The sequence below is a fragment of the Paramisgurnus dabryanus genome, chromosome 1, assembly GCF_030506205.2.
Source record: "Paramisgurnus dabryanus chromosome 1, PD_genome_1.1, whole genome shotgun sequence".
Taxonomy (NCBI): domain Eukaryota; kingdom Metazoa; phylum Chordata; class Actinopteri; order Cypriniformes; family Cobitidae; genus Paramisgurnus; species Paramisgurnus dabryanus.
This window is the reverse complement of record NC_133337.1, coordinates 21959856-21983797: the sequence shown is the minus strand read 5'-3', so window position 1 is coordinate 21983797 and position 23942 is coordinate 21959856. Positions and strand designations below refer to the sequence as shown.

At 37.2% G+C, this 23942-nt stretch overlaps 1 protein-coding gene across 4 annotated transcripts in view; it reads left to right on the top strand.

The window, feature by feature from the left end:
* syt1a (synaptotagmin Ia) overlaps window positions 1–23942 on the top strand; it is a 237261-nt gene that overhangs the window by 207503 nt on the left and 5816 nt on the right. For 3 of the 4 annotated variants that reach the window (XM_065268419.2, XM_065268418.2, XM_065268420.2), the window contains 4 exons: window positions 3479–3604; window positions 12037–12204; window positions 12882–13049; window positions 16269–16386. In XM_065268419.2, coding sequence (XP_065124491.1) covers window positions 3479–3604; window positions 12037–12204; window positions 12882–13049; window positions 16269–16386 — 580 coding nt within the window. The remainder of the gene's footprint in view (window positions 1–3478; window positions 3605–12036; window positions 12205–12881; window positions 13050–16268; window positions 16387–23942) is intronic. The other variant, XM_065268421.2, reaches the window with a different exon arrangement.

Below are 23942 nucleotides of genomic sequence, written 5' to 3'. Positions count from 1 at the left end.
CCCAAATTAAAGACATTGATTTTCGAGCACAAAGCGAAGTGAAGCAGAGCTGACGCACAAAATTAACAACTCTCTTTAAAGACGTAACACGCCATTGCAGACTGTCACAGTTTATCAGCGTCATCTTGTATTCTGTGCGAAAATCACAAGCTAACCAGCTGCTGGCGAAAATAAAAATACAGAAGCAGCTTTATTGGGGCGGTTTCCCGGACAGGGCTTATAAAATAAAATGCATGTTGGAGCTGCCTTAATTAACATATATCATTACAATTGTTTTACCATAAGATGCACACCAGTATTGTTTTTGTAAAAACTACTTAAATGTACTAATTTAACTAAAGCCTGTCCTGGATTAATCTTAACCCTGTCCGGGAAACCGCCCCATTATGTTGCTTTGTAATCCACAGCAAAATTTCAGTCAGTTCATCATGGCAACCAGTAAAAGCCTTAAGCTACTTGCAGTAAAATCTATATAATCAATATTTTACCAAGCTGAAAAAAACATGCTTATGGTGGGTAGCTGGTCTGTTAACCTGATCAAACTAGCTAGTCCGTTTTCAGGGGCTTTAGACAGAGAGTATTTTTAATCTACTCAAGTGCATTTTCAAGTATCTGAACTTTATCAGTGTTTTTCCTTGGAAAACATTTGCTTGACTACATTCCAAAGCTTAATATCATACTTTTTACTACATTGCATTTCATAAATACAAGTAATTTTTTGATATTTGATTTTTTGATGAATTTTTAATACTCAAATACATAAAAAAATCTACTAATGTATTTTCTTACCTTTACTCAAGTAAAAGTTTTACTTTAATAAAAGTAAGAAAGTACTTCTTAAGTATTAAGTTGCAGCATTAAGTTTTCCAAAAAAAAGCATTCGGATACTTAAAATGTACTTAAGACTACATCTACACGTGGGCGGCTATTTTCATAAAAGGACATTTCATCCTCTCCGGTTTCAAAAATAACTTTGTGCATACATGTCAGTTTTCAGAAAATTGTTCATTGACACGTACCCGTGTATATATGGTGTAACAAGAAGCTCAAGCCCACGTAAGCCAATCAGAATCCCGAAAACAGCAACGAATCACTTCCTGTTCCTCTTTTGAACAAGGTCACACTTTTGGCGTAGGTGCGAGCTCTGGCGCATACTGTAATGTTGGCTACCTAAACTTCCAATTGTCTCAGTTTACAGGCAACCGTGCAAACGAAAATTTTAAAAATGGCCGGAGTTTTTAGAAAGAATCGTTTTCAGAGGCGAGTTCTCTGTTTGCGTGTAAACGAAGGACGCAAACTAAGGGAAATGTCTCAGTTTTTCAAAATAACCATGTACGTGTAAACAGGTCCTAAGTAAAAATACTTCACTATCCAGCTGGTCAGCTGATCTCCCAGACAAAAGGCTGACCAGAAATTGCTAGCCAGCTAGACACCAACTTGGCCAGATTGGGAAACCAGCTAAATTGTACCAGCAAACCACCTTAAGCTGTTATTAGATGTTTTTTGCATCCCCAAATTTGCTTGACATGCTAGGGTCAAATTCATTGTTAACTTTTAGCCAAATATATTGACACACAACCATTAAAAAGTACGTACATGAACAACACCGCAACATTGTCTTACTGTCAACAGAAGGAGCTTTGAGCTTCTCAGTAGTCATTTCTCCTGGTGTGCCCAGACTCATGTGGTCACCTGTGTGTGGTTGTTTTAATTTGTGTCTCTTCCTTCCATGTCCTCCTTATCTATGTTTTGTCTGATGACTTTTCGGGATTGCCACTGGCGGTAGGTTCCCAATTGCTGTTGGATCTTGTTTAGCCTGCTGCAATGACTTTTAATAGCCTCTTGAAAACAGGTTTACTCTAGTAGAGTAAAATATATGTTACTATGCATAAAGTACATGTTTCTGCAATATATATGTGTGTAACTGTCTGTATACACATATATATGAAAAAAGAAAATGCACTTGGGTACGCTTCAGCAAGGTTGAACCACATTGATTTCTCTTTGTATGCATACATCTCATAAAATTGAGGGAAAATTCCCAGTTCAAAGATGCAGATTCGCGGTCTTTGAGGTGATTGTCAAAGTACAACTGTAGCTACTGGTGATACTTTCTTTTTGACTGCCCTTGGCTAACAAATTATTGGTTGAACTTTGAAAAACGTCCTAAAGAAGAAAAGCACCCAGCTCATTAGTAGAACAAATTTGTTCAAGGACCAATTTTCAGACGCAATGACCAGACTGATCTTGAATTGGCAGACATGTTTATGAAACATCAGACAGAAAGGGCATCAATAAAGGACACTTGATACTGAAGAAACACCCTATTGTTTATCATTACACTTCTAAAGGAACTCAATGACCTTCTTAAATTGATTACAGCCCTGCTGAAAAGACCAGCTTGTGTTGATTTCAGATCTAGATCGCCAAAACTTGGTATTTTGGTTTGTATGTAGCTTAATCACAAAGACCTTAATTGACAACCAGCTGGTTACCAGCTTCGGTATGTGAACAGTATGGTAAACCATTGGAGCAATCACCAAAACATAACTAAACTAGTCTAAAATGTAAAAAATGAATGCTGGTCCATTTAGTTTTTTAGCAGGGAAGAATAAGCAAGCAGGTTTAAAAGCTTATTGAGTTGTAGTAGTGACTGTTTACTAAATGCACTTGCAAGTGCAGTCTGATCCTCAAAAGAGAAATCAATTTTGTTCATCCTTATGCTTTCACACTAGCAACCCGACAACTAAAAAGACAGGCCCCCAACACATTACAACCCCTCCCACCAACACCTTTAGCTGGCATGATGCTTACAGCTTCCATGAGCGTGGTGGTTATATCACCAATAACTAAGGGTCATGACACTGTGGAAGATCACGTCACAGAGAATGAGGGTCTTTACGCAAGCACTCTTCTTGAGAACGTGAATGCCCTGCATGTTTCAATAATGAGCGAGACTGCCCTTTCGAAAGGCGACTTTTTGCATAGTGAATGAACTGAGAACTGAGTTTGCCTCGACAATCGCATGCCTTCCAAGCAATGAAAAACCTCCCTCAACATTTACGCACAATCGCCACTGAATCTTAGGCTATCTAGGGCACACCATCCACAGCATTTCCCCACTGATTTGTTGATGCCAGAGACTGTTCTGCCTGAAATAACATGAAAGGAATCGTACGATGTATTTCTCAAGAACATCTCATCTAGTTCCTCCCACCAACCTGTAATGCTTGCACTCATTTTAGCCAAGATAGCAAATCACAGGGCAGAATGGGGGGGTTCATCGCCCAAGTCTAGTGCATCACCGAGCATGTCATGTTTTTAATCGCTGTGGTGTTTTAGTGCTTGCCCCCCTCCCCAGTAGAGGTGCGGTTGAAGAGCAGGCTGGTCCAGGGCGGGCCCGGCGCTCTGGCGAGGGCAATCGGGCGACGCCAGCGTTGGGCCAACGGGACTGACTGTTCGTGGGTGTTTCCTTCAGGCCTTTAAGGATGAGGATGATGCTGAAACAGGGCTGACGGATACAGAAAAAGAGGTGGAGCCAAAGGAGGACGAGAAACTTGGCAAATTACAGTACTCCCTGGATTACAATTTCACAGAGAATACGGTAAGGAGCCACCTCCAGATCTCACTGTCACCGTGTGTGGTGTTTAGTGAGGTCTTCTTCTTAAGTATAGTGATTGTACAGTGTGTTTGTCCGTCAAATTGAAACTACCGCCACTCAGATAAAGCGCATTCGTGTAAGGCTATTCTAGCAGTGTCACTCTGCTATAATTGAATGCTTACTAAAAGCACCGTATGCTTAAAAATACATACTGTCTGAAACTGGGAAGATAGAAAGAACCACAATGACTCGCTTTCACCCTGCCAGTTTTATTGCCGTACTCCATTATTAAGTGCTATCTCTGGAAGGCAGAAGTATTCAGACTTAGCACTTAAGAAGTAATGCCCATCATCCTGTATGCTCACCAGATGCCGTGAATGTCAAGGGCACATTACTTAAGTTAGGTTTTAGTTCGAGACGGCATTCTTTCGTGACTGACTGAAGGTGCTCTCTTGTCTTCAACTGGCTGCCTCGTACAATCATGTGAGTTTGAAAGACTGTATAGTACTTTCCTTCGACAGATCCTGGGTGACAGATATTTTAGGGAAGATGTGCATAGTTCCACACTGGCGTTATGTCGAAAAAGGCAATAAACCCGAAAGCACAGATTATCTACAATCATGCACAAATTACATTTCTTTGATGCACTATTTTCACAGAGGGTGTTTATTGTATGTCTTCAATGTATGCGTATTGTAGCTCTGGAATGACAAATGATTTTTGAAATGACAGAACAGTTCAACAATGTTACTTTTTTACCAGTAAGATATCATTCAGACATCAGTACCAAAATACAGGTTGCAGAGGTTTTCTGTGAACCGCCGAAAAGTTGTTGTTGTGTTGTAAGAAATGGTGGGTGATGCTGTCTCAGTAAAGTATGCCATATTGTCTTTTTCTGAATCATCCTTCACTACCAAAATCATATTACTGGGATAGGAAATTGGAAATTATATTCCATTTGTGTCATTCCTTAAAGGATTACTCCACTTTCATAAAAATCCAGCTAATTTACTCTCCCCCATGTCATACAAGATGTTTATGTCTTTCTTTGTTCAGTTGAAAATATTTTTTTCTCAATATAGTGGATTTTGGTGTACCTCAATAGTTTACAGTTTCAAAGCAGTTTAAAATTGCAGTTTCAATGCAACCGGAGTCTAATTTAGCTAAACAATCATCATTTTTGCAAAAAAGCACTTTTAAACCACAACTTCTCGTATTGCACTAGCCGTGTGATGCCCCTGCACGTCCTTACATATTACGTAATCATGAAGAAAGGTCACGCATTACGCACACTTGCACACCATTTTAAACAATAAACTGACACAAAGACATTAATTAGTATCATTCAACATACAACAATGTTGGAACAATCCTCTTTCTCCACACTTGTAAACACTGGAGAGGTAGTTTCGGATACGTCATGCATGACCTTTTGACGTTATTACGTAATATGTTGTAAGGTCACGCTGGTGCATCGCAAGGTAGTGCAAAAGTAGTTAAACAGTAAATCTTTTTTTTTTAAATGATGAACGTTTTGCTAGATAAGACCCTTACGCCTCAGTTGTGATCGTTTAGAGCCCTTTGAAGCTGCATTGAAACTGCAATTTTAACCCTTTACCTGACACAGCCTTTTTTGAGTGGGGGTGAAAGGGTGACCCTTCGAATTAATATAACTCTGGCATTTTTTGGTCTAGAAGCCTAATTTTGGTCTTGTTTTAAAGAAGACACTTAAAAGTTATTTCAAAGAAGTGTCTGGAGAAAATATGTAAGGAGTAATTGAAGACGGGCCATTGAATTATAAGAAAATAATGCACACTCAAGGTGCAATGCAGCATGATGTGAAGCGGAGTGCCGTTACACTGCGCTTGTGCATTATTTTCAAATAATTCGAAGGACCCGAGTCAATTATTCCTCTTATACCACTGTTACCACAAACATTGCTCTGGTGCCTATTTTTAAAACATTTGACAAGTTAGGTGTGCGGTTATCAGAAATTATTACACATCTCTCTGGAATGCTTGATTCTGATTGGTCAGTTGAGACATTTGCAGGTTCGTTCTTTTCAAATAATAACCGCTCCAAAGTAATAACGCATAGCCGGTACTACTTGTATGATTAAAATCGCTCCGCGCCAATAAAGATTACTGTTTGTCGCCATCTTGTGACAAACACTGGACAACCACAACTAAGAATGGAACATTTTGACATTAATTTTAACATGTAGGGAAAAAACAAAACATTTAAAAAGTGGATAGAAGAACGAACAACGACAAGACACAGAGAGCTTACTGAGACTGAACTTGACAAAATAGAGCATGACAGCTACGAAGCCAACACACAAAAAAATACAGAATGGGCATTAAAACTTCTCAAAGACTGGCTAAAAGAGAAAAAAATTGAGATAGAGAAGTATGAAGCAGAGGATCTTAATAAGGTATTACGATCATTTTATGCATCTGTGCAAAGTTTCACGGAAGGATAAAAATGTTAATTTAAAGCAAATATGCCAATAAAATGTTTCAAATTCATATTCATGTCCAGTTTTTTTCTTATGTGGCAAGTAGCCGTGTAATAAGCGGGATAATGTAGAGGCAGCCGGTAGTTATCGGGGAACCTGCCTCTACATTATCCCTTACTTAATGCTAATTAGCCAATCAGAATTTAGCATTCAACAGACCTGTGGTATAATAAATAAGAAAAAACTAGAAGTATGACATAAAATTATCAAAAAATGCTGCATACTCTTGTCACAAATTAATAAATTACTGTCACTGCATTATTATTACTGCTAAAAGGTTTTGAAAAATGAAAACTACATTCTTAGACCTTTCCAACAAAATATAGTTTTTGTGATAGATTAAAGGTGCAGTGTGTAAATTTAATGTCTTGACAGAAATGCAATATATTATACATAACTATGATTTCAGTGGTGTATAAAGACCTTACATAATGAACTGTTATATTTGTATTACCTTAGTATTAGCTATTTCTTTATTACCTTAGTATTAGCTATTTCTATCTATTTACAGTTCACCACGCGTACTCTTATATGGAAGTCACCATTTTGCGCACCACGTTTCTACAGTAGTCCTAAATGGACAAATTGCATGTCGGCACCATATTAACCTCATTGCTTGACTTGTCATCATCTGAGATGGCAGAGAGTAGCATGTTTGTCCTGTGTCAGCCACCGTAACTTCTTTATGTGCTTCGAAAGAAAAGGGTGAGCGGTGGACTGAGCCATTGGCTAAAATTTGCGACCTCACCACTAGATGCCGGTAAGTTTAACACATTGCACCTTTAACAAATACATAAAAATATTGAAGTAAACTCGGGTGGCCAGCGCATGGACAATGCCAGTTAACGGGTTTAAACTGCATTGAAACTTTAAAATGTTAAGGTCCACTATATGGAAAAAAATCCTGGAGTGTTTTCCTCAAAAAACTTACTTTCTTTTCAACTGAACAAAGACATCAACATCTTGGATGATATGGGGGTGAGTAAATGATCAGATTTTTTTATAAAAGTGAAATATTCTTTTAATATGCATGTTTCAAACAACACAGACAGCCTGTGCAAATAAACAACAGCATTAGCACAGTGTTTTTTCATGAATCTTTACATTTGAAGGACTGCACAAAAGCAAAGATACAGTACAGTATAAAAACATGCACGGCACATTATCCTGACCCAGATACAGTCCAGAAACACACACTCGTACATTACATGCACACATTTACACACACACCATGCCAGGAAGAAACCTGTGTGCTTCTGATAGCTTTAAATAAAATAAAGCATTGCCTCAGAGAGGTCTGGTACATTCTATTGCAATTCTTGCCCTTTCAAAAGGCTAAAGGTTCCAGGGGGCTCAACTCGACTTTGGGTTTGTTTAAAGGCAGCCTGGACCTTTTCAACCCCACTGAGTAAGCCAGAGGGTAAAAATAGAAAAAGTACAAAACACGAACGAAAATCACAAAGCCACACAACATAACTCAGAATTCAGGGCGACTCGTCTGGGAGACAAGGTGCAGATAAGGTGGATGTTATTAATGAATTTAGACAAGGGTGTCGATTGAACAGTGTTTCAAATGCATCAAGCATCCCAGGTTTTTTAAGGACAGAAACCGTTCACTGTTTTGCCAAGTAACAAACCAAAAGTAAACAGTTTATCTGTGGATACAGTAATTTAAGATGATGGCTCCCTGTCCTTAGAGCGTGAGATTGTGTGTACTTCACCCACCGGGGTTAAGTCATAATGCAGAATCTTCTCCAACATGTCCCTCATCAGCCTACGGGCTTTTAAAGCTGTATGAGGTTTTCATAGCCTGCAGAGCAAGACAAGGTTATTAAGTCTCATCGAGAACAAATAGCCCTTCACCCCCTCTCCGTCTATGTCCAAAACTCCTAGAGACAAATCCACCCTGAGTCATACTACTACAGTTGTCCGCAACTATTTCATCTAACTCACAGCTAGATTTTATTCACTTTTACAGCACAATTTGTTTAGATTTAGCCCAGACAGTAGACGACTCCAGGCCAGATCTGCCCCGGGACTTTGGCACGGATCCGGTCTGGAGTCGTCTCTTGTCTGGGAAAGCCGTGTTCAGTCTTGTATCAGAGATACAGTGTGTAATTCAGAGCACATTTAAAATCTACTTCCTTTATCGCGTTTTATGCACTTTTGGGGTGATGTCTAAGCTAAAAGAAGGCAAAATTTGGGCTGTCACTGAAAATTTAAATGTGGCCCAAAAATAAATAAATGAAATCAAACACCTTGTAAGCACTGTCGACTTGGCTTACATTTGCTTATTTTGTTATTTGGGCTACAGTATGTAACCAAATTCAAGTTTAATGTGGCTAGAAGTGGTTTACTCATAGTTGGACTACATCAGGTCTAAAGTTAACCTAAAGGGTGAAATGAAGCTATTGCTTGCTGGGTATGCACTGATTTTGATACTGTTGTAGGCAATGCAGCCTTTCCAACAGTTTGCCAGTAGTTCACACAATAAATGAATTTCCCAATAAATGAAATAAAATCTGTCTAACATGTTCTTGTTATAAATCCAGTTACATTCATAAATAAGTTATGCTACAAAAGAGACAGAAGTTACACTTAACTTTATTTAAACCTTCAAGTAGCTACTTTTCATTCTCTCTCTAATGTGTATCAATTTATATTTAATTTAAAATAATTGGAAAGTTATTAAGTTATATCTTGATGTAGAGACTGCACACTTGTAGAGTCGAGAAAAGTGTCTGATTTCCACAAAATATTCACCTGTCACTTGGTAAAATGTGACTGGCAGCAAAATCTAATTGTCTAGTCCTCACAATGTCAATGATGAAATAATGAATGATGAAATCTCATAGACGTGCTGTCATCTAAGATTGTCCCAATTCAGCATGACTGAAGAGAGAGGTGTGTCCAATTATTAAAGTCTCTGTAAAGTCAATCTTGAGAATTTTTTTTAAACACATCGTAAATGTTAGAAATGTATTACTGAAACATGGCACAAAGACTCTGTAGTCCTAACTGGGTGGTTAATAACACCCTTTTTGGTAGCACTTTATTTTACAGTACGTGTACTTACCTTGTACATATTTGGTAAATTTGTCGTACTTACAGACAAATGTGTGGTACTTACTTTTGAGTATTTACATGGTAATTAAATGGTATCATTACCATTTGTACAGTACCATTAGTGACCAGTGGTACATACTTGGTAGTTAATATGTAACTCTTATAAGTACTGGGTAATAACAGATATATAAGTAGTGTGTACTGTAACTAACAAGAAACATTACTGTACTTACAAATGAATGTTCAATATAAGTACTTTTTACTTACAGGTAAGTGTTGTTAATGACAGGTACTTATGACAGTGTACATATATGATAACTAATAACAAACACTACTGTACATGTAGAAATTGTATGTTCATGGTAAGTGTGTAGTACATTCAAGTCCGACTAAGTTAATGACCAGTGTATAGAGTTAATGAATGTAGTGTATGTATCCTGAACTAACAAGAAACACTACTGTACTTACAAATTCTATATACATTGTATGTGTGTAGTACTTACATGTCAGTGTAAGTTAATGACAGGTACTTATATGATAATATTGTACTCAATATCTTTGTCCTTTATTGTAGGCTTTAAACCCAAGCATTGAATACCGTACGCATTAACTACTGGGTACATTCACTAGTACGTCCACAGTAACTGCAGGCAAACAAGACTGTAAAATAAAGTGCTGCAGTTTACACAGTTATTACACAGGACCTACCACCTAAGATATAGCATATTATACAACAGTTCTTTCTGGTTCTCGAATCTGATTGACTAAGAGCTATGCAATATTCTACTGATAACGGCATAGTAACCGCTTCACCTTTCGTATCATTCCGCCACCTAGTGAATGGAGGTCCTTTAAACAGGCTCATCTCTGAATGGAAAAACTGCACGGACACACAGAGACGCGCTGTTTTTAAACACTCTCCGTGTGTCTCATTAGTTCACTAACTCGTAAACCAGTCTGTGAATCCCAATCGGAAGTTATTATTCCATCAAAGATCAGCGCTCTTGGATGTTACGTTAAACTTAATGGGAGTAATGTCTTGTCACATCGTGTGGACGATTAACACTTGGAAAGAGGGATGTAAACAATACTTTTTCTGGAGCGAGCTCTCTTCTCAGAACGCAAAAACACCGTGGAACTGCAGGTAAGCACCGCAGCTTTTAAATGTGGACATTGATCATTTATTTTATTGTGACTTGACTATTAAAACATGTTATGAGATATCGCCACTGATATATTTATAAGCAGCATGCAAAAACATCTCGCTGACACTTATAAAAAAACAGTTTTATATAGTACTGACAAGAACAAAGTCTAATAATAATCGAATGCTCGTATCGCGTTAAGAATAAATGGGAAAGCAATAGTAACATTATATAAGTATAGTTTTATTAACTTTTACCTCGCGCCAAAACAATAACAACCCAAAGGACACTAAATATGAGTAAGAAACCAAGTAATAGTATATAATAGTATATAATAGTATATAATAAATATATATTCTCGACTTAACTAATCTTAAAACTACACTTTGTGACCAAGAAACGTTAATATAAAAAAACGCCTATTCCGTCCATTGAGTTATTATGAGATTCAAAGCAGCCGAAAGTTTTGACTATCATTCTGGCCGCCCTTAAATCCGTGGCGGAAGAAAGTAGTTCCCAAACAAAGAGGCTTTTAAAATTGTTGTTTTCTAGTTTTCTTTTTTCAAACGTGTGCCGTCGAACTGTTGTATAAAAGCAATATCGCTCTCGGAGTCGTGTGATATAGCTCTATATCATCACGGCTGTGAATGCCTAGGGCCTCGTACCTCTGGCCTAATCACAGCCGTGATGATATAGAGCTATATCACACTCCTACTCGAGCGATATTGCTTAAGTATACATATGTTACAGTACCTACACTATAAGTATGTACTGTATTTGGTATTACCCAGTACTTATCTTGATTTACATAATAATTACCAAGTATGTACCACTGGCAAGTACAGTAATGATACTATTTAATTATCATGTACAGTAGATACTCAAAACTAAGTATCATACATTTGTCTGTAAGTACAACATATTTACTATATGTACAAGGTAAGTACATGTACTGTAAAATAAAGTGCTAGACATTTTTCTGTGGTGTGACAAACTCAGAACACATTTAATATCTGACTTTAAAGGGACTTCACCCTAAAGCTCTCTTAAGAGACCTAAAGACCTAAACCCATCACAATTTGTTGATCAAAATCAAACATGACAAGATATTAAAATGTCTTTTACATTTGCTAGAACACCAATCACACTGCTGATGGCCACCATGGTAATCACCCCACTGTCTAAACGAGGACCCTGGCAAATGCTTTCTCCAGACCTTCCTAGGGCAACAAAATCAGAGTGTGACAGCTGGTTAGCGTGAGAGAGAAGGTAAAATGAGGGATAGAGATGCCCAGTGTTGGCGTAGACACAAAAACAGGGCAGTTTATGGGAGGCTGATGGAGGCTTGATTGACTGACTCTTGGCCCCAAAAGCTGTGCAGGGGATGTGGTGAGTGGCAGGTCAATCAGGACCTCAGCCCAGTCAGTCGGCCAATCAATTATCAGAGCTGATGGCAGATAGGAGCAGGAGCGCCACGCTTGACATGGCCTGACCCCATCACCTCTATAATGCTGGGAGTGTTTAGTCCATGACTGCATGAGGGTCTTTGAGGGCCTGCGTATAAGCAAGCAGATAATCTATAGGGAGATCAAGGCTGATTTGCTACAGTATCACCCATTTGGAGAATAGTTGAGGTGTGATGGTTCAGATAAGCACTATTTTCCGTTTCGAGATCTTTCTGATGTTCTTTAAACTTTGACCTACAGCTCATAGTGGGGATCATTCAAGCAGCAGAGCTGCCCGCCATGGATATGGGTGGCACATCTGACCCATACGTAAAGGTCTACCTTCTTCCAGACAAGAAGAAGAAATTTGAGACCAAGGTCCACCGGAAGACACTGAACCCCGTTTTCAACGAGCAGTTCACCTTTAAGGTAGGTTGCAAAGGTATTAAAATGCAAACACGCAGATGAACTCCAGCAGGCGTCCGTCAAACAGAAACTAGCGTAATTTCTTTTTTGATTGTTCATTAGAGCTTTCAGATTTGTTTTGATCAGACGTCATGTTGCCAGAATGACTCTAGTCTGTAATTACCCCAGTCAGATCTCTAGATTTCTATTAAATTGCTAAGTGAAGTGTCAAATTCTTCAAACAGATGCGGATGCCTAACTGTGCAGACCAAAGGGGGTAGGGAATGTGTTTGTTTGTTGTTAAGCTAAGCACAATTTTGACTATGACACTGTACCTTGAGAACAAGACATGATTCGAGACTTTGTGAGATAGTTACGTCTTTGACACCTAATCACAACTGCCTCCATTATTGAAATGAAGAGACCGGAGAGCTGGTGTGTGTGATAGCGTCAAGGACAAAATAGCAACCCTTGGGTCTTATCTCTTTCCCGGCCAATCAACCAGTTTGTCGCCATGTTGGAACAAGTCCTTCGGGATAATGAGTTTTGTCTGAAAAACAGCTCAATTGGAGGCAATCAAGTATCAAATCTCTCCCTCCCTCTCTGTCTCTCTTTCTTTCGCATACATATAGTTTTATAGCCCCATCCCGTCTCAGTAGGTGTGCATTTAATTAATTCACCTCATTATTAATATATTACAGGTTCCATACACTGAGCTGGGAGGAAAAACTCTGGTGATGACAGTATATGATTTCGATCGCTTCTCTAAACACGATGCTATTGGAGACGTGAAGGTGACCATGAATAAAGTGGATTTCAGTCATGTGACTGAGGAATGGAGGGACCTCCAAAGCGCTGAGAAAGAAGAGGTATGTGATACTGCACCCCCTCACTTATAGCAACTCCTCACTAGATCAAGAAAGTTAAATTAATTGTAAATTCAAGTTGATTTAACTTAAAAATGTAAGTGCGATAATACAAAAAATGCTGGGTTATTTTTAACCCAGCGTTGGGTGAATATTGGACAGATGCGTTAAAACTTATCCAATGTTGGGTTGTTGTTACACAGCAATGAATTATATACACTCACCTAAAGGATTTTTAGGAACACCTGTTCAATTTCTCATTTATGCAATTATCTAATCAACCAATCACATGGCAGTTGCTTCAATGCATTTAGGGGTGTGGTCCTGGTCAAGACAATCTCCTGAACTCCAAACTGAATGTCAGAATGGGAAAAATAGGTGATTTAAGCTTTTTTGAGCGTGGCATGGTTGTTGGTGCCACAATCTGCTCAGTTACTGGGATTTTCACGCACAACCATTTCTAGGCTTTACAAAGAATGGTGTGAAAAGCATCCAGTATGCAGCAGTTCTGTGGGCGAAAATGCTTTGTTGATGCTAGAGGTCAGAGGAGAATGGGCCGACTGATTCAATCTGATAGAAGAGCAACTTTGATTGAAATAACCACTCGTTACAACCAAGGTATGCAGCAAAGCATTTGTGAAGCCACAACACGCACAACCTTGAGGCGGATGGACTACAACTGCAGAAGACCCCACCGGGTACCACTCATCTCCACTACAAATCGGAAAAAGAGGCTACAATTTGCATGAGCTCTCCAAAACTGAACAGTTGAAGACTGGAAAAATGTTGCCTGGTTTCTGGCTATGTCCATCGATTTATGACCCCCTTGTACCCATCCTCTGATGGCTACTTCCAGCAGGATAATGCACCATGTCACAAAGCTCAAATCATTTCAAATTGGTTTCTTAAACTTGACATTGAGTTCACTGTATTAAAATGGCCCCCACAGTCACCAGATCTCAACCTAATAGAGCATCTTTGGGGTGTGGTGGAACGGGAGCTTCGTACCCTGGATGTGGATCCCACAAATCTCCATCAACTGCAAGATGCTACTGTATCCTATCAATATGGGCCAACATTTTAAAGAATGCTTTTAGCACCTTGTTGAATCAATGCCACGTAGAATTAAGGCAGTTCTGAATGCGAAAGGGGGTCCAACACAGTATTAGTATGGTGTTCCTAATAATCCTTTAGGTGAGTGTATAAGAACCTATTAATTGGGATCAAATAATCCAGCGTTGGGTTAAAACAACCCAGCATTGGGTAATTTTTAACCCTTCAATGTGTTATGTACAATATTTTCCCAACGCTGGGTTCACTGCAACAAAATAACTTTCTTACTCAGTATTTTTTTCTTGTTTTCAGTACAACTATCTAAAAATTCTTAAATCAATATGTTTTTTGTTGATGAGCAAAATGACCTAAAAATATAAATCTGTTTTAGACAAAAAATATACAATTAAAGTGAATTTGTGCTTAAAATAAGCAAAACATTCTGCCAAAGGGCAAATTTTCATGAATTTTTTCTGCATTAAGTGTTTAAGAAAAAAGTTCAAGATTCAAAATCAATTTGCTTGTTTTAAGCACCAATGACTTTGTCTTTTTTTTTGTCTAAAAACTATACTTATTTTCTTAGGTCATTTTGCCCATAAAGAAAATGCAATCCTAATTTAAGAATTTTTAGCTATTTGTACTGAAAACGATTTTTGCAGTGTTGAAAATAACCAGACATTTTTACAGTGTAGAAATGAAACAGTAATATATTTGGTAGACTTATATCATTTTCCTTTGTCCTTCTTTCCTGAAATTTTCTGGGGACCCCTTAAAACCTTCTGGAGGACCCCCGGATTCCAGTCTTAAAACCCCTTAGTGAATCCACTGCAATTGAATTACAATCAAAATTGCACTGGATAGCGGACTTCCTAAATGAGAATAGCACTAGAAGTGGAGACCTCCTTCATTGTTTTATTAACTTAGAGGTTCTGCACGGTCAACAGTCACTTGTACCCCCTTTCTCACAATTTAGAAAAATATTTTCAGAGGGTTACAATATAGTTGTTCACAGTAAGAATAATCACAAATTAGCATAAGAGGGATGATAATTGCACTGTAAAGGTGAAAACCTTGAGGGTTATCCATCTTCAGTGAAAATGTCAGTTAATCAGCCGGGCCATGGCACGTTTTTCTTAATAAAAAGTGTGACTTTCCAAGCACTGGTTGGGGAGATTCAATTTTCATGGTAAATGTCATGGAATATAGCATTTAAGCTGTGGTTTCTATGGAAACCGTGTTTTTGTGCCACGGTTCCTCAGTGTAAAGGTTAATTATGACGCTGTCAGATGCCTGCTGAGAGCATGGAGTTGAAGGATATCTGCATACGTTGAAGGTTGCGCCGGTGTAACACTCCATGTCCAGTCAACTAGTGCAGCACTTCAAGCAACGCTTGAGAAAGCTTGAGCAATATTGACTTTTACCAAAGGATCTCTAAAGTGGTGTCCTGAGGGTGACACTTTAAGTGCTTGTAAAAAAAACTACTACAAAATATTGCAGCTACTCTTGATTCAATTAATGTGAATTTTATAGTTTCTTTCTAAAAGGAAATTATTCATTCTTTCCTATTTGAAAATAAGAGATTATTCTGTGTGAATAATTGAATGATGCTGTATTGCTGTTATAATTTTAGATTTGGCGTTGAACTTATTTACCTAGTAAGACTCATTTAATTAAGCTAGAAATGGTATTTTGTATGCGGATGACCTTTTAATAAACAGAAAATCGATTGTGCAGAAAAATGCATAAGCCGTTTGAATATAAAGTAGTGTAACCTTTCCCCCTTCATGTTGTACATGTTCATAAAAGCGGCTCATGGAATATAAGCTCTACATGTCATGAGTAAATGTATTTTTAGTGTGTTACAAACAAAACTGTTTTGATGCCAGTCAATCTTAACGCCTTCAAGAGCAATAGCCATAAAGATTTATGGTTCTGGTTCCCAGCTCAGCTTATCTATCCTGTTGAAATGTCAAAAGTGCTTTTTGGAAGAAGGAAAACTTTCAGTCATCTTTGTGCCTGCTATATTCGATTTCTTTTTCGGCTTTTCTTCTTAAGGACCATTGATTTTTGTTAGAGAATTGATTCAGTGAATTAAATTCAGAGAGGATTTTAGGTTTAGTGCGTTTACTAAGATGTCCCTGACTGAACTTTACCATTTTCTACTCGCAGCAAGAGAAGCTAGGCGACATCTGTTTTTCTCTACGGTACGTGCCGACTGCTGGCAAACTGACCGTGGTCGTTCTGGAGGCCAAAAACCTTAAGAAGATGGATGTTGGTGGCCTGTCAGGTGAGTCCAGTTTTTATGTGAGACTGTCAGCTGGTGTCTGACACAAATGTGTTGAACTGTGTCTTTATGTTCAAAAGATCTCTTTTGAATTCATTTGACTTCAGCATACATTCAAGAGACACTCCACTTTTTTGAAAACAGGCTCATTTTCCAGTTAAACATTTGATTTTTACAGTTTTGGAATCCATTCAGCTGATCTCTGGGTCTGACGGTACCACTTTTAGCATAGCTTAACACAATCCATAGAATCTGATTAGACCATTAGCATTGCGCTCAAAAATAACCAAAGATTTTTAATATTTTTATATGATATTACGCAGTGCCCGAAAGTAGTCATCTGCTATTAAAAGTTACCAAGGGGACTATTTTCGGGCGCTGCGTAAAATAATTGTGCCTCCTCAGCCATGTTACAACAGCACAGTTCTTGATTATTACGCCAGATTGAGAGTATAGTTCCTTGCCATATCGACCTAGAAATCGCAACTTTTAATTTTATGTTGGTCTTAGTACACAATGTAACTACAGAAGAGTCGAGTTTTCAATAGGGAAAATATCCAAACTCTTTGGTTATTTTTTGAGCGTGATGCTAATGGTCTAATCAGATTCAATGAATTATGCTAAGCTATGCTAAAAGTGCTAGCGCCAGACCCGGAGATCAGCTGAATGGATTCCATAACGGTAAAATTCAAATGTTTAACTCTAGGGGAGCTGGAAAATGAGCATTTTTTTTTTTTTTAAGTGGAGTATCCCTTTAACATTCGCCCCTATTACTTTCTTAATGAACATCATTGGTCTTATTGTGCATGTTTCTGTAGCTGCCAAATATTATAAATCCATAAAATGGTTTTAATATTCATTAATCAAAATATATACGGGATCCAACAAACACTAGTGGACACTAGGGAAGGGGGCAATAGTCATAATGGAAGCTACACAATGTCCATTCAAATGAATGCAAACATCCAAATCCCTTTATAAGGCCATTCAAGGTCACCTCATGCATTTCATAATCATATTCTGGGTAGCACATCCATGCATTTCATTTTAAAACCTGGTGTGATTATATAAGATCCTACTTGTGTTTATAAATTGAGTAAAAGTTACATATTTTCTTTAAAAAAAAAAATATGCTATGTTTTTGTTCTTTTGCAAGGACGAGAACATATAGACATGACATTATTTTCTGCAGATGTAACCAAGGACAAATAGGCAGTGAAAAATGTTAACCAATAATATTGCGTCATATGCGTCTTATGAATAAAGTACTGAATACGCTCTGAAATACACATTATAAATAAATAAAAGCACAACCCTGTAATTTTCTCATCGCTTACTAGGTTGTCTGTATGTTAATACGAACTCTCCTCCCGTATATCCTTCACTTCTAAAGTCATGAACAGTAATGCGCGCACAGTCATTTACAGCTACAAATCCTAAAAGCGCTGAAATGCAGCTTCGAATGATCCTAAACCTGCGGTCGTGATGGGAGAAGCGCTTTATCAGCTGAAGTAATACGCGGCTCTGGTGAATTCATGAATACATTTTCACTGTGTAAATTTACAGCTCGGCATTCAGAAATCAGTCCTCATCTGTGTCATAACTACTTATGAAAAATGGCTCCGGCTTCGCTCATCCATCCTCGCTGATTCATTCGCACCTGGTCCATTTCACCCTGCTGTCAGTGTAGATGGACCATCAGCACCGAACCCACACTCTTAAAATGAATGTGTTAAATTAACACATCTTGTGTCTAGTTAAGGACAACACATCTAGTGTGTTGTCCTTAATTTAACACATCTCTGTGTTATTTTTGGAACAACACACGTTGTGTTGTTTTAACACATCTTGTGTTGTCCCTTTTATTTTTTATGAACTTAAATGACACATAATGTGTTAAAAACAACACATAATGTGTTAAATATTTTAACACAAAATAATGTGTTAAAATCAACACATCCTGGATGTGTTAATTTTAACACACTGTTTTGTGTTAAACTATTTAACACATTATGTGTTATTTTTAACACATTATGTGTCATTTCGTGTTGATTTTGAGTTCATATAAATAAAAGGGACAACACAAGATGTGTTAAAACAACACAAAGTGTGTTGTTCCGAAAATAACACAGAGATGTGTTAAATTAAGGACAACACACTAGATGTGTTGTCCTTAACTAGACACAAGATGTGTTAATTTAACACATTCATTTTAAGAGTGCACCTGCTGGGAGCCAAGAGCCCCTTCTCATCACTCAGAAATCGGGGGCAAGCGATTTCAGCCTCGAACAAACTTTTTTCTTTAGTCCATTAGCATTCCAGTTATAGCTGGCTGTAAACTGTCAGTCACGCTTCATAAGGTACACCAACGCAGTGCTAAAATTAACATGTTGTGGCTCTATTTGGAGCTTTGGGTAACTTTGGACGACTATAGTTTTTGCTAGTTATTGCTCCTACTGTGTATCATCTTTGCGCCTGTATTGTTTTCGTTTTGCCAGATCGATCAAAGCCTTTGCGGTAAGGAGTGCTTTCATTGTCAATTACAAAGATTTTGGCAGATTTTGAAGGTTTATGTTGTTAAATAAGTTCCCTACTGATTTGTCCAGAAAAACATTTCTGTCTGTGCATTCGTTCGGTTCGTTTTTCTGTGGAAGTGGTTCAGATTTAATTGTTGTTACGGGGGAGTTATTCTCAAAGGGATGGCTGCTGAGCATGTCCACAGAGCTGTCACATGATCAGAAACAATAGACCCACATGGATCATGCCAATAATTAGTGACTGTTTCCATTGTGATTCAGCTACAGGGAGGGCGAATCATCACAACACTATAATTTATCCTTTTCTCTGCTCAAACATGGTTGTTTTAGCTGAAAGAAATGTAATTTGAATTAACTCCAAAGAACACTGGTTACCATTATCTGTATTTTGGCTCATTATCCTTTAAGGGTCTACATTTGCAGTTAAGGCTTTCATTATAAAAAAGATTATTTTACAGCAGCATGAAAGGGTATTTAAAGAAATACTCTCATAATTTACTCAACCTTATGTCATCCCAGATGTATGTGACTTCACTTTGTAAACACAAAAAGATTATTTTATATTAAAATGCTTTTTATATGCGAGCTAACATGGCAAAGCTCCAAAAATCGTATCTATGGAAACATGCTATCAGTGAGCGAAGTTAAAATCTGATTTTTATGATGGATGAATGTGATTGTTAGAGCTTTGCCATGGTAGCTGCCATATAAGAATGATGGCTATACATATGGTATGCAATGATGGTAAGTAGTATATCAGAATTTTCATACTTGGGTGAATTTTTATTATCTGTCATTGCAAAAAATATGAAATTAATTAGCATTTATTTTGAGGAACATGAAAAAGTGTAAAAGTGTTGGGTTTAATTTTTTCTTAAATTGAGACAAATAGTACTTGCACAAATGTCAGTAAATTTCTCTTTGAATTACACCTAATTACAGTATATATATATATATATATATATATATATATATATATATATATATATATATATATATATATATATATATATATATATATATATATATATATATATATATATATATATGTGTGTATATATTATAAGATTTATACATCATCTAAAGGCTGAATAAATAATTTTTTCATTGATGTACGGTTTGTAAGGACAATATTTGAACTATTTGAAAATCTGGAATCTGAGGGTGCAAAAAAATATCAAAATATTTAGAAAATAACCTTTAAAGTTGTCCATATGTAGTCCTTAGCAACACATATTGCTAATGATGAATAGATTTTTTATATATTCACGAAATGTACAAAATATTTTCATTAAACATGATCTTTACTTAAAGCAACACTATGTAGTTTCCATGTAAAAATGACTTACAGCTCCCCCATGTGGTTGAAAAGCGCAACAGTGCCTGGTATCAGACACTCTTCTGCAGGCTGGGGGAGGGGCGGAGCTGTGTTTGCTACCCTCCACCGCCATTTTCAGAGTGTGCTTGTAGCAGCTAGGAGGCTGCTCAGGTTGCAGCAACAGTACAATTTGTCCAGTTAAAAGTTGTTCTATCACTGAAATAATTTTAGATACATTATTTAAAGGTAAAAAACTACATAGTGTTGCTTTAATATCCTAATGATAAAAAATCAATAATTTTACAATGTATTGTAAGCTATTGCTACAAATATACATGTGCTACTTATGACTGATTTTGTAGTCCAGGGTCACATACTTCCTATAATAGTAGTGGTGGTAGTTAAGGAGAATCCCCCTTTCATATGTAAAGCGCTTTAAGTGCTGCAGAAAATCATAAATTATTATTAATTATTATTATTATAGTGGCCGGTGACTTATTTTTCGAGGCGAAGCTTGTCAAAGCATGTATTTAGCCCATCGTGTGTGAATCGTCATGTCATGTGAACATCATGCGTCATGTCAAAATACATGTCTGCTGCAGACGCTTCTAATGGGTTTATATTAAAAGAAACTCTCACGTATGCCAGATACTGGCTTAACGGGCACCTACTGTATTTCTTTGCTAAAAAAAAACACGTTACTTTGTGTATTTGGTATAATACAATTCATGTTCGTGTGGTTTACGGTTAAAAACACTTTATTTTCCACATACATGGCTTCTTATTGCTACCTGTCCCAGCTTTTTTTGGAATGTGTAGCTCTCATCAAATCATAAATGAGCCAATATTTGGCATGACATTTCAAAATATCTCACTTTCAACATTTGATATGTTATCTATATACTACTGTGAATAAAATATAAGTTTATGAGATTTGTAAATTATTCCATTCCTTTTTTACTCACAATTTCTACTGTGTCCCAACTTTTTCTGTTTTGGGGTTGAATTTAAAAACATCAGCTTGCTGCAACTTGCAGTAGACACAGAGGACCATGTGTGTACTGGGAGGTTATATGTTGATATCCCACAAAACAGCTTTTGCGCAATACATGCAGTCCACCACTAGGAGACACCTACGAGTCTGTAGAGCATACTTGACCACTTGCCTACATGCAGGAGCCAATGAAAACATACCACCACATCAGAGATCAAATTTATTTTCTCTTGGATTTTCAGTATCCTTTTATATGAGGTTCTCCAGTGACTATATGGCCCATAAACACAAGCCATTACAAGCACTGCCAACTCATTGAACCGCAAAGTTCGGACTTGAAGATTACCACAGATTACCCAAAAAACCTCAAAACCTCTGTTGCCAAGCAACCGGTTAAAAGATCACCATGAAAATTTGGCATGGCATAGTTCAATATCATAAAAAGCCATGGTCCATATTTTCACCTTTTTCAATGGGATGAAGTGATTAGCCAAAGCTTTTTTCAGTCCTGCAGTATTCATGTTAGTTCAATAGGAGGTGCTGTTCTGCCCTTAAAGAGAATTTTTCTTTTGCATCCCATATGGTGAATTGCATGGACTAGTATGCATCCCAAATGTGACCTCAGTGTCATTAAAGTATTTTGGTAAAGTGAAAATAGTTGTGCATTTAAAAGTGTATTTCATGCATACACTGAGTTATACATTTAGTAATAGCAAGTCATTAAATCTTTGCTGCCTTGTTCCTAATATGGTATGGGTGTAAAGTTCAGTATACTTTGAAAGACTCTCTCTCTCTCTTGTTTCTGCTCGCTCGCCCATTCTCTCTGTCTGGTATGTGCGACTCTGGCTCTTTTTGCATATTAAGGCTCAGTTTCCAAAGAGGGGGTGATTTAATATTTACAAAATCCCACTTGGACAAAATATTTATAAGGATAAGAAAAGTGCATCAGGTAGAGAAAAAGTGACAGAAAAGTTTTAAAATCTATTAGATTCAGTCGTTCTTTACTCCAATACTGTTACTATATCCATTTTTATTGTAAGGCTCAGGAAGCCTTATTTTATTGCCACCTTTTTACGGTCACAGTGTAACACAATGAATACACATTCTCTTCCATTTAGAAATAGGAGGGCGTATAGACGAGAAATCAGATATGTTGCTATATTTCATTCTTTATTTGTATTGTGAAGTTTCAATCAAAAAGCTATTGTGAGAAAGATGAGTATGTGCCGGGAGTGGGTGAGGTAAACGGATGATAAGAGATGCATGATGGGAACAGACAATAAGAGGTGAGAATGGATAGGGTTGAGTGAAAGATTGATGTGTCTGAATGGCTGTAATATAACGGGGAACATTTTCTTTAGGTAACAGTGGGCACAAGTCAGGCTTAGTTTCTGTAGCTTAACTGGCAAAGCGTCGCAGTAGCAGGGGTTTGATAAAAAAAAAAAAACTTTAGTCAGTGTCTGCATAGAAATGTGTAGATAGATAGATGATAGATACAGTAGATAAATGATAGGTTCATGGACTGCCGAGAACCACAAAAGAGGTCATGGTCTTTTTTAGCATCTAACTCAAGTTTAACCATTTTATTAACTTTTACTGTATGTATAAGAGATCTTATAGTTTAAAGGTGCAGTGTGGGTTTTTTAGTGGCATCCAGTTGTGAGATTGCAAATAGCAACTAACCTCAATTTCAAAATACAAAGAGAAGCTACGGTAGCTGCCACAGGACTGAGACATAGGGATGAAACGCGCTCTGCCGAGCAGTTTGTCCATTTAGGGCTACTGTAGAAACATGGCAGCGACTTCCATGTAAGAGGACCCGCCGTGTATGTAGATAAAAACGGCTCATTTTAAGGTAATAAAAAATACAGTTTATTATGTAAGGTCTTAACACCACTGATAATATAGTTATATTATATTGCATTTCTGTCAAGAGATCCTTCTTAAAGTCTCACATTGCACCCTTTAAAGAAGATTTGTACAGCGAACATCTTTGACACTGGACTAACTTATGATCCAGATGCATAGTGAAAGCTTTATAATTTGGTAGCCGAAAAACTTGGTCCCTAGCTGTCAGTGGGGTGATACCCTTATAAAAAGTACACCTTTGCACAGAAAAAATTTATAATTAGTATTTTATAGATACATATTGGTACCAAAGACTGTATATTAGTACATATACATGTGGGTGATTTTCACGAAATCCAGCATCAGAATTTTTAAAAAGCCCTTGAAGGCAATTTTTTTGCACATATGGTCGTAACTTTCTGTAACCATTATTTTTAGAGGATTTTAAAAAAATCCTATAGAATTATCTAAATTTTTTTGATTATCATGATCAAAAATTATCATTACCGCAACATGATATTACATTAAATATATGCATTTACAGACTCATGTTTCGGTAATGAGAACTAAAAAGTTTTTTAGGTATTATGACAAACAAAATTTCAACTTTTATCTGGAGAGAAAAAATAGGAACTGCTTACCTGTTAGCCATCTTGAGTGTCACAGTCAATTATGTCCCTTCCAACAAATTTTTTTTTTTTAATGTTAGTTCCTTGAGGGCTTAAACAATGATTGAAACTTGTTGTGGAGGATGAGAAAATTGGTCTTGTACACATTTATATTCCTTATTATGTCTCAATTATTTACCAATGATCACCAAATACCACATGTTTCTTTACTGTAAATGTTTATAGTATAACAT